We start from the raw sequence: 17,554 nt of genomic DNA, 5'->3' as shown, positions 1-17,554 counted from the left end.
TTGAAGATCACACTGAATTATTGGCTAGACCTGCTAGTTTCAAGACAACACATTTAAGTGTGGAAGATTAGAAAACATGCAAAAAACAAAAATATCCCCTTTTCAGTCCCATGTCAGGATGGTCACATGCCTCTTCTCCTTGGCCTAAAATTTCTATCTTGCAGCTCTGATTTTATTATGTCTACGTACCAGTTACAATTCTTTAGGTTCTGTTTTATTTATTTTTTGTAGATATTTTATTTATTTATTCATGAGAGACACAGAGAGTCATAGACACAGGCAGAGGGAGAAGCAGGCTCCATGCAGGGAGTCTAATTTGGGACTCGATCCTGGGTTTCCAGGATCACGCCCTGGACCAAAGGTGGCGCTAAACCGCTGAGCCACCCAGGGTGCCCCTAGGTTCTGTTTTAAACAGCAAGAATGAAATCTGGATGACTTCTTTGAAAAGGTAACTTAATGAAAAGATCTGATGGCTTAAAGAATCGAGGGAAAAGTTGAATATCTAAGACCTGAGGCAGCAGCATCAGAGATCTCAGTAATGGGAACATCAACACCCTTCATCATTTTGTCACCTATCTTGGGATGACTCAGCTCTAATTGCCTCAGTTGATGTGTTGCTGTACCCAAGATTCAAATTTCCAGAGAGGTTCAGATTGGCATTTTTAGGGTCATGGGCCCATTTATTGACTGAGGTGGTTCATCTTCCACTTTTTCATATCCCAAGTTTTCTTTTTTTCCTGCTTTGCCTAAATCAATGCCTGCATTACTGCTGCAACTCAAATTTCCCCAAGCTCCCCACCTAAGGGAAGATACACATATGTGGTAATCTTATTTACAATTCTGATGTTCTGGGTTCTGTGTCTCCTCCTGAACAAAGCAGGAAGGACATCAGTCTCCACCCACAGTGTGTCTCCTGGGTCTTTTTTGGACTCCTAGGAAGTCTCCCGGGAGGTCACTGGTGGTGCTTCCCCTTTCTAATCCCTGCTAATGTCCAGTTGTAGAGAAACCACTGGATTTAGGATTCTCTACCACCAGGCCCTTCTCTCCTTTGCAAATGCCAAATCACTGTCCAGCCTCCCTCAGTGCTACTAGGGCCAGTAATCCTCCCTATGTTTGAGCTTCTGTCTCAAATGAGAATGTCTCCCTCCCTAGGTCTATATCATACACTGTCCCCTAGGCTGCAGAGTAACACTTTTGGGTTCCATGTTCCACGGTGAAAACAGCTTCTTTGTTTCTGCCTGTAGCTTCCTCTCTCTGGGGCCAAGCAGGAGAATATACAGTAGGGTCTCCCATTTCACTTCTCTCTGTCTATCTCCCATCTCGCCTTGTCCTACATTCCTTGAAAGTCCCTGTATTAGTTCTCATTCCTTCAGGAAAAAAAATGAACCAATAGGAGATCTATCTATCTATCTATCTATCTATCTATCTCTCTATCTATCTATCTATCTATCTATCATCTTCATCATCATCTCTTGAGGGAGATATTTATTTTAAGAAGTTGCATCATAGGACTCTGGATGCTGGCAAGTCAAAATCTTTGGCAGGGTAGACCAGCAGGCTGGAGACCCAGAGAAGAGTGGCTGTTGCAGATTGTCTAAAGGCTGTCAGCCTCAGTCTTTTCTTCTCAAAGGTCTTCAACTGATTGGACAGGGCTCACACATTATAGAGGGTAATCTGCTTTACTAAGAATCTACTGATTTAAAAGTTAATATGATCTAAAAAATATCTTCATAGCAACATCTAGACTACTGTTTGACCAAATACCTGGGGAGCATGGCCTAGCCATGCTGACACATAAAATTAGCTGTCACAGCTCCTTATCTCAACAAACATGTTAGTAAAAAACCATGGTTATCAGCCTAGAAATGTATCCTAAATGCTCATTGTGAACACTACAGATTTAATCAAAAGCCTACTAAGCTTTGTTTGTCGAAGTAAATCTTTCTTCTCTTTTTTAAACCTATTAAAAGATGTGCTGAGAGGCCAATGGTTTACCAAAATATCTCAAAGATTTAGTTCATGCTCTTAATGCTCAGTGTCACACAATGTCATAGTCTGTATTTTCCCTTAAAAGGCAGGCTTTTAGAGAATCAGTCATTCAGTGGATATAGTACCCACTCAACCCTGGTGGTTCAGACAGGATACCTGTGAGAGTGAAAGGCCTCAGCTAAGAGGGCCGTGAGGAGCTCAGAGTACCAAAGGGAAGGGAATATCATGTGGTACCTTACTCTTCCTCCCTGATATTCATTCCCGTGTTTTAGGCTGTCCTCATTGCTATGGCTGCACAGGAAGTGTGAGTGCCCAGTTAACTGCCTATAGACACACAGTGCCTTCAAGAGGAACAGAAATCTACACTACCCCTTTAACACTGGAGCACAGACTGTCTGCGGCCTCCACAGACTTAAAAGTAGGGTCCCAGTAGCTGGCTGAGCAAGCAGGCCTGCTGGGAAGCTGAAGGAATGGGGCCCAAGGACTCAGGCTGTGTTCCTGGGGGAGCCTGTAAAGAGAGTCCTGAACTTGGGGCCGACTAAGTGACCTTGGCTAGCCAGTTGGTCATTCCAAGTTTCAGACCTCCCTGCCTCTAAACTGGGGCTAATCTTGCCCTCTCACAGAGTTCTTGAAAGGGTTACATGAAATAACTCATCTGAAAAGGCAAATTCAATCCCATGCCCATAACAGGCACTCCTAATATATTTGCTATGTAATCTATTGATAGTAAGAAAAAATCGGAGACCAGAAAATAGATGTTTAGCTTTCACTGGGGCAATTTACATTTCTCAAAATTCCCAAATGCTTCATGATTCAGGTCACTCTGACAACGATCAGACTGGGTGCTTCAGTCATGGTCTCTATGGAGATCTATTATTGACAGGCTGATATCTACAATCTTAAGTGCCCATTATTTGGAACTTCAAAATACAAGTCCCTTTTGATGGTTCCATTTTCCCTGGGAACCTGGGTGGTTTTAGCTCTGTGGTGTAATGCAGGGGGGCTGCTGGAGGAAGAACAACAATGGGGTGATGGGGGTAGTATTTGGAATGGGAAGGAGAGAAAGGAGCACATCCTAGATTTCTTTATGTTTGTTTTATGTATACCTGGTTATAGAAGCATATGTGTAAAATGTGGTAAATTTGAAACCTAAATGGAAAACAGAGGTAAGAGAAAAATTATCCATATGTTATCTCCCAATATCAATGTTAACAGCATTGATGAGTGTAAACTGCCTTTCAGTCTTTATTCTATTTCTTTTATTATATAGCAATTATATTACATGTACATTGTAGCACTATTATTTTTTTTAAAGATTTTATTTATTTATTCATGATAGACATAGAGAGAGAGAGAGAGAGGCAGAGACACAGGCAGAGGGAGAAGCAGGCTCCATGCCGGGAGCCCGACGCGGGACTCGATCCTGGGACTCCAGGATTGCGCCCTGGACCAAAGGCAGGCGCCAAACGGATGAGCCACCCAGGGATCCCAGCACTATTGTTTTTAATCTAACATTGTATTTATTTATTTATGTATTTATTATTTATTTATTTTTAAAGTTTTATTTATTTATGCATGAGAGACACACAGAGAGAGAAACAGGCAGAGACACAGGCAGAGGGAGGAGCAGGCTCTATGCAGGAAGCCTGATGTGGGACTTGATCCTGGGACCCCAGGATCACGCCCTAAGCCAAAGGCATAAGCTCAACCTCTGAGCCACCCAGGCGCCCTATTAATCTAACATTTTAATGGAAGAATTTACCCATGCTAATATAATACATATGCTATTTTATTTTTTTAAATTTTATTTAAATTCAACATGCCAACATACAGTAAACATCCAGTGCTCATCTCCTCCTTAAAGGCCTTATCATATTCCATCAAGTTGAATATGCCCTAATTTATTTCCACTGTTTTACTGTTGGACATTTAGATTACTTCTGTTTTTGTATTAAAAATAATTCCAGGGCAGCTCGGGTGGCTCAGCAGTTTGGTGCCACCTTCAGTCTGGGGCATGATCCTGGAGACCCAGGATCGAGTCCCATGTTGGGTTCCCTGCATGGAGCCTGCTTCTCCCTCTGCCTGTGTCTCTGCCTCTCTCCCTCTGTGTCTCTCATGGGTAAATAAATAAAACCTTTAAAAAAACATAATAATTCCATACATCTCGTTTTTACATATTAAAAAATATTCCATCTTCTCTTCAGGTATAGGTTTTCAAAAATGAAATTACTGGGTTCAGGGGCTTGGACATGCTATAGGCTCTTGATACATGTTGGTAAAAGGCTATGCCTATTTCGATCCCACCAGCAGTGGATGATTTCAATCTACCCTTGTCAACACTGAGCAGAATGATGAAAAAAAATCACTAATTTGATGAGAAAAACAAAACTACTTGAAGCATATATCTCTGTTGCCTTGCTTTCTAGTGAGGTTCAGTATCTTCACATATATTTGCTCACCTGTGAACGGCCTTATTCCATAGTGATGATTTTTTAATACTGTATCTTCTTTAGGGATATTGCGAATCCACTGGTGTATCTCTAAAACATACTGTGGAGTTTATACCAAAAGGGTAGAATGCTAGTTTATGATCATGTAGACCATGTGAATACTCAAGGAATAAGTGATTGAATACAAGTAAAGGATATTCAACTCCAAGTTAAATGAAGCCTAAAGTTGTCTCAGAAAAAAAAAAACAAAGCAAATGGCACAGGTATAATGAGAATATGTGTTTTGATTTCAATTCCAAGGATAATTTTTTTTTTCACATTCCCTGACAACAATCTCCCAAATCGGTCAATGTTAAAGATAACAGCACATAGTGACAAAAATCAGAGAGAACAGGGACACCTGAGTGGCTGAGCAGTTAAGCGTCTGCCTTCTGTTCAGGGTGTGATCCCAGTCCCAGGATCAAGTCCCACATTGGGCTCCAGTCCCACATCGGGCTCCCTTTGAGGAGCCTGCTTCTCCCTCTCCCTATGTCTCTGCCTCTCTATATATATTTCTCTCATGAATAAATAAATAAAATCTTTTAAAAAATCAGAGAGAACAATTTTTATAATGAAGCAGATAACTAGGAAGACCATTTGTTCTCAAGAATAATAAGAGCATTATTCTGGAACCAATTCAACCCCAAATGACAATGGTTTAGCAAGGTCTGGGCTCACTCTCAAAGTTTTATCTCCTGCAGAGTATCTTAAATGCAACTACTATACATCCTTATTTATGATGTTTGAACAAATCTATACAATAAATTGTTGAAAGATAAATTCATATATATATGACAAAGGGAATGATTCAGTAGTAGCCCATTGGCTTTATAACCTTCAAAATAAAGAATCCATCATTCATTTTCTAATAAATTCATCTAATATCTATTTTCCAAAGTTAAAGTTAAAAATTCTAAAATGACAACAAAAATTGTTTTTTTTTTCAAAAATTGCTTTTTAAAAATATATTATTATTTATCTGAAAGAGCGTGTATACGAGCGTGTGTGCACACACAGGGGGGAGGGACAGAAGGAAAGGAGCAGAGGGGGAGGGAGAGGGCCAAGTAGACTTCATGCTGAGTGCCAGAGCCCCAAATGGGGCTTGATTTCACCATCCTGAGATCATGACCTGAGCCAAAACCAAGAGTCAGATGCTTAACCGATTGAACCACCCAGTTGCCTCACAAAAATAGCCTAATGGAAAACATATGAAGCAAAAGAATGGATGATGAACTAACCCGCTGATCATAATTATAGCAATGACCATTAAAAGGGAGTTTTCACTTAAAATTAAAATACTTTTATTGTAATAAATAACCAAACAGAAGACTAGGACATGAAACAAAAGAGAAGAAATCTGAATTTACAAATTCTACCAGTTTTACAGAGATTAGACACTATCTGGGTCTTTCCTGATGAACCCTACATTTCTAACCCAAGTTGCTCATTTAGAACTACACCATAGACAGGCCCAGGTGCCTGATACAGTCATTTATTTCTGATGCAATTTGTTAATATTTTTGCATGAATGTCTACCCTCACTCAACTCCTAGCTCCTTAATTTTTTGTGGACAAGAATTCTTATAATTATTCATGGCTCTATATGCATATGGTTGCCTCTGGACAAACAGCTTAAAGCTAAATCAATGCAGCAAAAATGGGACTAATTTATGTAGGAAAGAAAATGTACATTGTGGTCAGTGGACAATGAAATATGGGTCTGAATGTGGCCTCACAAAAGTCGTTACTTCTGTAACTTCACAGAGCTGCTATCAAGCATTTCACTGAGATTTCACACACACACACACACACACACACACACACACACAAACACAATGTATTCTTCATAGATTCTCATGTATACAGTGGTTTTAAATCCAACTGCTTGAATATGAATCTACTGGACAAATATCCACAATAAAATAAATCACTTCTAAACCAAGAGGTGAATCTCAGTTTGCAGCAGTGAGCAGAGAAACTGATGAACAATGTGGATGGCACCATAGTGCCCACAATGCCATCCTCCAGTGTGGCACCAGCTTTTGCCAAGTAAAATCTGTATTTAAATTCTAAACAATCTGTTTTAAACTATTTTTTTTTCTGTTTCAAGAAACTGGACAGGCTTTACAAGCTGATATTAATCAGAAATTTTTCATACATGATTCAAGTCAAAGTAGTCCTTAAATGCTTCACATGATGAATTTGGCTGTGGCTGTTACGTAGTGCTGAGTTATACAGCCCGACCACATAAGTAAAATAAAGCTTCTGAGGCATCCTTCAAAATATGAAAGACTGTCAGCCTACAAGTCATATAACTGAGGTGCTTTGGCCCCAGACATACTTCTTTACCAAATTGGGCCTTAGAGAAATTTCTAGAAGAAAAACCTGCCACACTGCTGATTTTTCCCTAGATAGGTTCCCATATTGAACTAGAGTAAAATAGAGAATGAGCTTCACTTTTCCATCAATATTACAATCCTACGACTCCCAGAAATGTCTCCACATGACATGATGAAACAGCAAAATTTCCAACTTTTCCTCAGTATTCTCCTTCTGCCAACTTTGATTAAACAAGTGTGGATGTGCTCTATCTGTTCCAGACACACTGAATGTAGATGACTTCTCAGTAATCCTCCTCTCTCTTTAAAAACTAATAAGCAAAGGTAGATTAGTTTTTCGGATATCTTTCAAGGTATCCTTCTATGAATGGTTCTTTATTTTCTGATGCCCTTCCAAGGCTCAGGGAGTTGTCATGCAATGTTGACATGGAAATGATGCAACATTTAGTTTAATGGGTTTACCTAAGCCAACTGCCTCCTCATTAGGTGGTTAGCAATGTGAAATAGAAATTTAAAATATAGCCTTACAAACCATTTATTGCCCTTTCGATATCTGACTATTGCTTGAGACAATCTAATATAAGTGAAATAGCACAGTATTTTACCAGAAGACTGGCTTTTGAGCAAGGTTCTTCCATATATAAGTGATATGATCTCAAGGTAGTGTAGCGCTCACTTAATACGCTGCTGTTTGATGAAAGCAACATATGATTTAGTTGTAACTGATAATAGACCCAGACACACAACTCAGGGTATGTGGGGTCAAAAGGCTGTGACGGCATGTCTTATGGCTATTAACCATAGTAGATTTGGAGAATTTTTCTGATCCACTGAGAAGAGGCATAGAGAAAAACTGTAAGAAACAAGATCATGCAAGTACTAGTATTTCCTTCTGTGTGTGGGTGAATACATTGATGGTAAAGAATAGCATATTTTAATAACTGCTAGGGTTTGAAATTTCAATGATGCCATAACCCCTTGAGGATCAAACCCAAATTCTTTACCTAAACTTTCCTAATTCTACATGCCACCACAAAGAATGGTCTGTTCCAGGCCCTCTGCACACCCTGGGGGATCTTTTTTGCTATTGGCATACCTTTTCCAAGAATGCCCGGTGATTTCTCTCCCCAACATGAGTTCCATCTGGGGTCCTCTCATCTTCCAGAAAACCTCATTAACACCCTATACTCTCTTGATCCTTTTCTCTTTAAAATTTCCGAAGCCTCTTTTGTACCATGCATTTGGCTGCTTTGGAACATTGTCCTGTTCTGTTACTCAACTCACAAAGATTTGTGTGCCTTTTGTAGGCTCTTGCGCTGCAACTGGAATTGAAGACAGGGAGGGTCTCTGTCCTTGAGGCATTCACTATGGATTAGGCTGGTCACTAATATGGGTGCAAGACGGTGGTGCCATGGCAGATGTTTGAGTCCAATGCTGTGTAAGACCCACCAAGCTTGCTGGGTGCACAATCGTGACATTCAGCCACACCATGCTCTTCCATTCCTTATTTCTGTCACCTCCTGGCCTGCTAGTTCTCCTCACTCAAGAAAATTGTGTCACCCATGGGTTAGTCTCCACCTCCATACTTCTGCCATCAACCTGGTCCCTACAGAATCCATGTGCATTTGCCTTTCCATCTCATGCCTTCCTCAGCTAGACCTCAGCCTTCTACGCTCACTTTCACCATCCAATGGATCTGCTTCGGAAACCCCTACTTCAAACATCTTTTCTCCTACACAAATTTTCTCTGCTAAGTACCCCCGTGGTGACAGTTCTTCAACTTTACCAGGTACTTCCAGCTGAATGACATCTTCATTTACTTCCAACCATTTACATCTCCTTTTTGTCTTTCCTTCCTTCTCTATCCAGATTAGTCTATCATTCTAATGTCTACATTTTAAATATCTGAAACTCTACTACCTTTGCATCTGGTCCAAACCCTGTCTTTCAAAACTGCCCAGCCCAGGATGAACCTGACCATCTACTTTCCTCAGGTCCACATAGGTGAGATTGAGTATGGTTGGAGCAAAATGCACAATGCACTGGTTGGAAGTACACAAATCAATTATCAGAACCCAGCTCAAAAGCCTGGATCTCCAACATCTAGAATGTCTACTGCACATAATCTCTTCCAACATCCAACTCACTTGTTATATGCATGCATTTGATCTTAACCCACCTTTACTGAGAAAGGGAAGACATGGAACAAATCTGTTTGCATCATCCACTCCCAACCATAATTGTAGGTTCACCTACAATTAAAGTCTCCTCCCTCCCTTTGCTGTCACAGGGCTTCTCCTCTTACCCAGCTGGTATATGGGAACTTGGAGAGGTTCCCTGCTCTGAAAGTCATATGCAGAACCTGGCCATCACCCCGTCCTGGACAACAGACCACATCTGCTTCAGTTGGTTTCTTTATAGCTCAGAGACTGAGTCCCTGGGGATCTCAAGGGAGCTCAGCAGTCATCTCCGTTAACTAACTTTATGGGAAAATGCTGGGCCTTGATAAATTAAAGAATATAAGTGAGCAAACAAGGTAGGAGGAACAAAGGGAGGAAAAGACAAGGGAGGCAGGAGCTCCTATATGTGTTCTTGGGACCAGCCAGTCTCTGTCTTGCTCACAGTGAAAGGCATTATGGAAAGATGCAATGAATACAAATGTGTTTTGCAGATGCTAGGATCAGCAACAATTTAAGAATTCCAAGCAACAAAAATCAGACCCTAACTTATCAAACTTCTTAGTTTCCAAATACTCAGTGTATCAAAGAAATGCTCTGGCAGTCACTAAGGGAGAATAAAAACACTATCTCTGTGAGACTCCATGCTAGCCATTTCCTTCACATGGAGACCCTCATCCCTACCCCTTTTCACGTTAGTAATTCCTTTTCATGTTTTACCATCCTGTCTTTATTTCTTGTTTTCTATGAAGCTTTTTCCAAGCCCTAGAGCTAGTGGCTCCTTGCTCTGCATCCCCACAGTCAACAGGTGAACTGGTCAGGCCCATATCAGTCTATATCATGATCAACACTCAAGCATTCATCACCCCCCCTAAGCAAACTGCCTGGTCCACCACCGTGTTCTTGCACTCAGCATAATTCCTAAGAATCCAGCACACACCTGTGGAATGAATGAATGAATGACATGACAAGAAGCAGAGCCCTCCCTCATTCTCTTTGTGAAGGTCACATGGTGTCCTACACACTGGTAATCTCTACTGTGGTAAGTACTCTGCTGACCAGGCAATCTCTGCTGCTTCTGTCTGGCTAAAGGAAGAGAGTGCCTCTCTTGAGTCCCCCTGGCCACTCACCTGGCTTGCTGGCAGACACAGCAGATCCACACCTTCTCATGCTTCTGGTAGGAGCAGCAGCTCTTGCAGACATTGAACTTACAGTCGGCACATCTGCGCTTGGTGTTGACCAGGAAGGTGAAGGGCGAGCAGCAGCGCATGCAGCAGTGCTCCACGAACTTCTGGTGCTTTGAGAGGATGCTGCACTTGCTGCCTTCCTCAGCCAGCTTCTGCTTCATCTCGCTGGGCAACCGGGAGGGAAAGAGAAATAGCACACCACGTCAGGACGCTCTCCATAAAGCATCCACCTGGGCCACCTACAAGCCAAGCCACTATGTAGGATCTTCCCACAAAATGATAAACTCTGAAAGACCAATTGCTTGACATGATATCCAGAAAGGAACCCTGATGGTGGATTAATTTTTGTGCACTTCAGCATGTCATGTTTTCTATGAGAAATCACATAAGCCTGATTACTAATATTTCAGACAATAGGTTGAGATAAAATTATAAAAACTAAGCACATCCTTGGAAAATAATACCTTTAACTTAATGCCTTTTTAAAGTAGCAGAAGATCATCTATGCTCAAACATTAATCCTCATAACAGCCCTGCTGGGAATAGGATAAATGTGGCCCTGGTCTTATTTAACACCCCTGAAACGGAAGCACCCAGGGATTTTAAAAGCTTTCATATCAATGTAAGTCAATAAAGATTCTCTGGATGATGGACAAATCCCAAGCACTAGTGATTCAGAACTGAATCAAAGACAATCCTTTCTTCCAAAGAGCTCACGGTCATACTGGGCACACAGCCAGCCATATTAATGCAAAACATCACACTGCATATGCTTCCGTCTACACTCAGGGAGGAGGAAAGAGAAATCCTAAGACAAAGATACCCCGAAACAGGTGGAGTCTCCTAGGAAAACTGACTGGAGGTAACCAAGTTACTCTGACCTGGCAAATTTGAGATGTTTTTCCTGCTATAAAAATGGATGACCAGAACAGTAAAAGCAAAGTAAAGGATTTTTTCCATGCCCAATTTGTAATTATGCAATTCATCCCAGATCAATCTATGATGGGTATGGTACACACTTTCTCCCAGTTTGCACTTGTGTTTTCAGCTTGGCTTGTGCGTCTTTCATTATTTAGAAGTGCTTCATTTTTCTGTAGTTAAGTTTGTCATTCAGTCTCTGCGGTGGGATGAATGGTGGACCCCCAAAAGGTTGTCCATGCCCTCAGCACCACAGCCTGAAGTTCTTCCTTCTTTGTGAAAAAGGGTGTTTAGAGATGTCATAATTTAAATCTTGAGGTGTGATCATCCTGGATTACCCCGGCAAGCCCAAAATCCATCGACAAGTGTCCTTGTAAGAGACATACAGTGGAGAAGACAATGGAAGATGGAGTTCAAGTCCTAAACCATTTCTGCCTCTGGGCTCCCTCCCAGGGCCCTGCCATGGGCCATAATGCTGTCCCATCTCTGTGCATTCAGACTCTCTCCTCACCCCTCTTTCTTTCCAGGGGCCTCCATGGCCCACCTGACCAGATGCAAATTCTCAAAATCCTTGGCCTAAATGGTGAACAATGGTTGCATAGATAGGAGTTGCCCTTGTCTGACACATTATGAGTGGGAGTAAATTAATCAGAACATAAGTAAGCAGAAAGGAAAAAAGATCACAATTACCTGTATTCCACTACTCAGAATTATTTTTACATACCATTCTCTCTTCCTTTCTCCTTCTCCTGCCACTACCATCTCCTCTTTTTCTGTTTCCTCTTTCTCCCTCCCTTATTCTCCCATTTTGAAATTATGATAATATTATATATACTGTTTTGATTGTGAAGCCTAGGAAATTACCTATATTTCATTTAGATTTTCAAGTATGTTGGCATAAAGTGGTTCACAGATTTTTCTCATGACTTTAAGACCTCTGCTATACTTGTAATCATGTCTCCTTTTCTTTCCAAATATTACCTATTTGATACTAAGCTTTTTTGCCCTTTGATCAGTAAGTTCTGAGATTTATTTTGTTAATTTAAACAAAGTACTAATATTTTAGTTGACTATATTGCTTATTTATTTTCCATTCCAATAAAGTCTAGTCTTACCTTTATTACTTTTCTCTACTGGTTTTGAGTTTGCTCTATTCCTTTCTCTTTTTTTATTGAATTGTAATTAAAATACAGTATTAAATTAGTTTCAGGTGTACAACACAGTGATTCAACAATTCTATACCCTACTCAGTGCTCATCATGGTAAGTGATGGTACTCTTAATCCCCATCACCTATTTCACCCATCCTCCCTCCCCCCTCCTCTCTGGTAACCAGCAGTGTGTTCTCTATAGTCAAGAGTCTGCTTTTTGTTTATCTCCTTTTTCTTTGTTTCTTAAATGCTACAAATACATGAAATCATATGATATTTGTTTTTCTCTAGCTGACTTATTTCACTTCACCATTACTTATTTCACTTCACCATTACACCTTCTAGGTCCATTTATGTTGTTGTAGGTGGCAAGAACTCATTCTTTTTATGACTGAGTAATATTCCATTGTATGCACATACCACATCTTCTTTATCCATTCATCCATCAGTGAACACTTGGGCTGCTTCCATATCTTGGTGATCATAAACAAAGGCTGCAACAAACATAGAGGTGCATGTAGCTTTTCAAATTAGTGTTTTTGTTTTCTTTTTTATTTATTTTTATTTGTTGTGTTTTTGTTTTCTTTGGGTAAATATCGAGTAGTGGAATTATTGGACCAGATGGTATTCCTATTTTTAAGTTTTCGAGGAAACTTTTATATTGTTTTCCACAGTGACTGCTCCAGTTTGCATTCCCACCAAAAATGTGAGGGTTCCTTTTTCTCCACATCCTCACCAACACTTGTTATTTCTTGTCTTTTTGGTTCTAACCATTCTGACAAGTGTGGGGCGGTATCTCATTGTGGTTTTGATTTGCATTTTCCTGATTAATGATGTTGATCATCTTTCCATGTGTCTGTTGGCCATCAGTATGGCTTCTTTGGAGAAAAATCTATTCAGGTTTCTACACATTTTTTTTTAAATTCAGCACAATTATGTAGTATTTATTCCTGGGCTGCAAGGGTGGTTGAACATCTTGATAGAAGCGTGAACTCTTCTTACTGTAGCATTCCAGCTGTTCTCTCTTTAAATCTCAAGCCAAATTTGTAGGTTTTCAGGATGATCTGAAAGTTATCTAGGTAATTTGGTGGGCACAGGTGACTTGGGGACACTACTCTTCTGCCATCTTGCCCCGCCCTACCGTTTCTACACATTTTAATAAGATTATTTCTTTTTGGGGGCATTGAGTTGTTAAGTTCTTTATATATTTTGGATAGTAACCCTTTATCAGATATATCATTTGAAAATTTTTGTTTTATTGATGATTTTCTTGCTGTGCAGGTTTTTATTTTGGTGTAGTCCCAACAGTTTAATTTTGATTTTGGTTCCATTGCTGAGGAAACATATCTAGAAAAAAAAATGTTTCTATGGCCAACATCGAAGAAATTACCATCTATGTGCTCTTCTAGAAATTTCATAGTTTTAGGTCTCAGATTTAGGTCTTTAATCCATTTTGAGTTTATTTTTGTGTGTGGTTGTACAGTTTCATTCTTTTGCAGGTAGCTGTCCAGTTTTCTATGTAGCTGTCCAGTTTTGTCAGCACCATTTATTGAAGATACTGTCTTTTCCCCCATTGCATATTCTTGTCTCTACTGTTTTTGATTAATGGACTGTATAAGCCTGGGTTTATTTATGGGCTTTCTATCTGTTCCACTGATCTAGGTGTTTGTTTTTGTGCCAGTACCACACTACTTTGATTACTGTAGCTTTATAGCATATCTTGGAATCTCCAATTGTGATACCTCTGGCTTTGCAAGATTGCTTTGGTTATTTGGGGACTTTTACATACACATTTTATGAGTATTTGTTCCAGTTATGTGAAAAATGTTAGTGTTTGATGCAAATTGCAGTAGATCTGTAGATTTCTTTGAGTAGTATGGATATTTTAACAATATTATCTCTTCCATATTTTTGCATTTCTGTCATTTTCAATTTCTTTCATCAATATTTTATAGTTTTCAGAGTGCAGGGCTTTCACCTCCTTGGTCAAGTTTATTCCTAGATTTTTTTTGATGCAATTGTAAATAGGACTCTTTCTTAATTTCTCATTCTTGCTACTTCATTATTAGTGTAGAGAAATGCAACAGATCTCTGTATATAGTTTTGTATCCTGCAACTTTACTGAATTCATTTATCAGTTCTAGAAGTTTTTATTTTGCAGTCTTTAGGGTTTTCTAGACATAATTTTTAAAAAATAAATTTTAAAAAGTAAAACTCATTTACTTTTAATGTTTATTCTTTTCTAATGTGCATTTAAGGCTATAATACTCTCCACATATCCCTTTCACTGAAACACACAGGTTTTCAATAAGAACATTTTTATTGTTAGTCTGTTTTACATATTTGATAATTCTCAGGTTTAAAATTTCCAAATATAGCACTTTTTTAATGATTCTTTAAATATATTTTGATCAGAGAAGAGGGTCTGGAAGAAATTAATTCTCTAGTACTTGTTGAGACTTGCATGATAGCCTACTCCATGCTCAATTTTTGTAAAGTTCCATATCTGTTTGAAAAGAATATTTATCCTTTATTTATTAAACATTAAATCTTTCCATTATAATTGTGGATCTATAATTTCCCTTCAATTCTAGTTAATTTTTTACTTTATATTTTTTAAGACTATAATGTAAGGTGCATCAAGATTCATAAATGCTATGTTCTTAATGAAATTTTCCTTTTGTGATTACATACAAACCTGTTTATCACTAATAATACTTTTTTGTCTTAAAGTTGGTCTTAAAAATAAATAAATAAATAAATAAGTTGGTCTTATATTTATAATCTATATTGGTTATTTCTTTAGTTATTTTTTTTAATTGATGGTGTGCCAGGGTATATCTTTTTATACCTTCTCAATTTCAACATTTGTATTGTGTTTCAGATTGGGATGTTATGAGCAGAACATAACTGAATTTTCTATTTTCCTGCTGTATGAGAATTCCTTTCACCATGAAAGTTTAAACCATTTATATTGAGATTACTAATATATTCATATATGTGCTGCTGAAGCAAGCACTAGATTACTAATATATTTGGATTTATATCTACTATTATTTAGTGTTTTCTTTTTATTGTGTTTGTTTCCTCTTTTTCTCCTTTTCTACTTTCTATTAGGTTGATTTTCTTGATTCTCTTTGTTTTCCCAAGTATGGTTTGGCATTTATTCTTTTTCATTTCTTTTAGTGGTTGTCATGCATATTGGGATTAATACCTAATGTTAACAGCTTTCCTCTTATCGACAACCTAAGCGTTAATTCCCTCTGATGTTCTATGTTATTGATAATATTTTAGCTCAATCTTGCTTTGTAACTGCAAAAATTGTTCTTAATATTGTTTAACTGATTCACACCACCCCACCTGATGCTGTCTGGGATCTGCTCTCAGACAAAAAGGAAATTCTACTCCCATTTCTTTCCTCCAGTTGTCAACATCCCTCCTGTATCTGCTGGATTTGGTTGCAAATGGGGTGCTGTGCAAGTGGGGTGGTATGCAGTTTTTGTATTGTGTCCAAAAGGTATAGTTTCTACCTGCAGGAGGGTTGGTCAAATAGGAGCTTACCTAGCCATTAGCAGAAGTAGAATTCATTTACTATTTTTAAGTTGACATTTGCATAGATTTATCCACATTTACCAATTTCTCTGTTCATCATTGCTTTTTGCCTCTGATGTTTCCTATTCTTTAATTTTTCTTTTTCTTTCTTTTTTTCCTTCCTTCCTTTCTTTCTTTCTTTCTTTCTTTCTTTCTTTCTTTCTTTCTTTCTTTCTTTCAACTTATTTGGGCAATTCTACAAGCAAGGAAAACTCTAGGAGCCCTTTATTTGGTGAAAATGTCTATTTCATCCTTATGTTGGAATGATGCTTGAAATGGGTATGGAATCCTAAATTGACAGTTCTTTTTCCAAAAGCATCAGATAATACCGAAGGAATTGGTCCATTTTTCTTTTCTGTCATTAAATGTAATGTAAAGTTTGTCAATGTGATTATTCCTTTGTAAGAAATCTCGCTTTTCTCACTGGTTTTGTTTTGTTTTGTTCTGTCTTTGGCATTCTGTTTAGTGTTCACTATGACATGTTTATTTATTTTTTTTTTTATAAATTAATTTTTATTGGTGTTCAATTTACCAACATACAGAATAACACCCAGTGCTCATCCCGTCAAGTGTACCCCTCAGTGCCCGTCACCCATTCACCCCCACCCCCCACCCTCCTCCCCCTCCACCACCCCCAGTTCATTTCCCAGAGTTAGGAGTCTCTATGTTCTGTCTCCCTTTCTGATATTTCTCACACATTTCTTCTCCCTTCCCTTATATTCCCTTTCGCTATTATTCATATTCCCCAAATGAATGAGAACATACACTGTTTGTCCTTCTCCGGTTACTGTGGCCAAGTTAAAAAAGGGTGTTGCCTGAGTTCTTCTCTGGGATTTTGATGGAATCTTGTCTCACATTTAGATCTTTCATCTATTTTGAGTTTATCTTTGTGTATGGTGCAAGAGAGTGGTCCAGTTTCATTCTTCTGCATGTGGATGTCCAATTTTCCCAGCACCATTTATTGAAGAGACTGTCTTTCTTCTAGTGGATCGTCTTTCCTCCTTTATCGTATATTAGTTGAGCATAAAGTTCAGGGTCCACTTCTGGGTTCTCTGTTCTGTTCCATTGATCTATATGTCTGTTTTTGTGCCAGTACCACACTGTCTTGATGAACACAGCTTTGTAGTACAACCTGAAATCTGGCATTGTGATGCCCCCAGATATGGTTTTCTTTTTTTAAAATTCCCCTGGCTGTTTGGGGTCTTTTCTGATTCCACACAAATCTTAAAATAATTTGTTCTAAGTCTCTGAAGAAAGTCCATGGTATTTTGATAGGGATTGCATTATACGTGTAAATTGCCCTGGGTAACATTGACATTTTCACAATATTAATTCTGCCAATCCATGAGCATGGAATATTTTTCCAACTCTTTGTGTCTTCCTCAATTTCTTTCAGAAGTGTTCTGTAGTTTTTAGGGTATATTTTGAGAACCATTTGAATGGTAAATGGTTCTCCAACCTTTTATTTTCAGGTTGTAGGTGTCCTTCTGTCTAAAATGAGTCTCTTGTAGACAGCAAATAGATGGGTCCTGTTTTTTTATCCAGTCTGAAACTCTGCGCCTTTTGATGGGGTCATTAAGCCCATTCATGTTCAGAGTTACTTGAACTTCTTCTTAAAGGGGAGTTTTAAGAGTCCCCCTTAAAATTTCTTGCAGAGCTGGTTTGGAGGTCACATATTCTTTCAGTTCCTGCCTGTCTTGGAAGCTCTTTATCT

General features: G+C 38.8%; 1 protein-coding gene across 3 annotated transcripts in view; it reads right to left on the bottom strand.

Annotated features, from left to right (window-relative positions):
* Positions 1-17,554, bottom strand: part of MYRIP (myosin VIIA and Rab interacting protein) — a 365,531-nt gene that overhangs the window by 198,915 nt on the left and 149,062 nt on the right. For 2 of the 3 annotated variants that reach the window (XM_055321757.1, XM_055321756.1), the window contains exon 3: positions 10,125-10,346. The exons of the other annotated variant lie outside the window; for it this stretch is intronic. In XM_055321757.1, coding sequence (XP_055177732.1) covers positions 10,125-10,346 — 222 coding nt within the window. The remainder of the gene's footprint in view (positions 1-10,124; positions 10,347-17,554) is intronic. 3 annotated transcript variants of the gene reach the window in all.

The sequence above is a fragment of the Nyctereutes procyonoides genome, unplaced genomic scaffold (genome assembly GCF_905146905.1).
Source record: "Nyctereutes procyonoides isolate TBG_1078 unplaced genomic scaffold, NYPRO_anot_genome, whole genome shotgun sequence".
NCBI lineage: Eukaryota > Metazoa > Chordata > Mammalia > Carnivora > Canidae > Nyctereutes > Nyctereutes procyonoides.
This window is presented reverse-complemented; position numbering and strand designations above follow the sequence as displayed.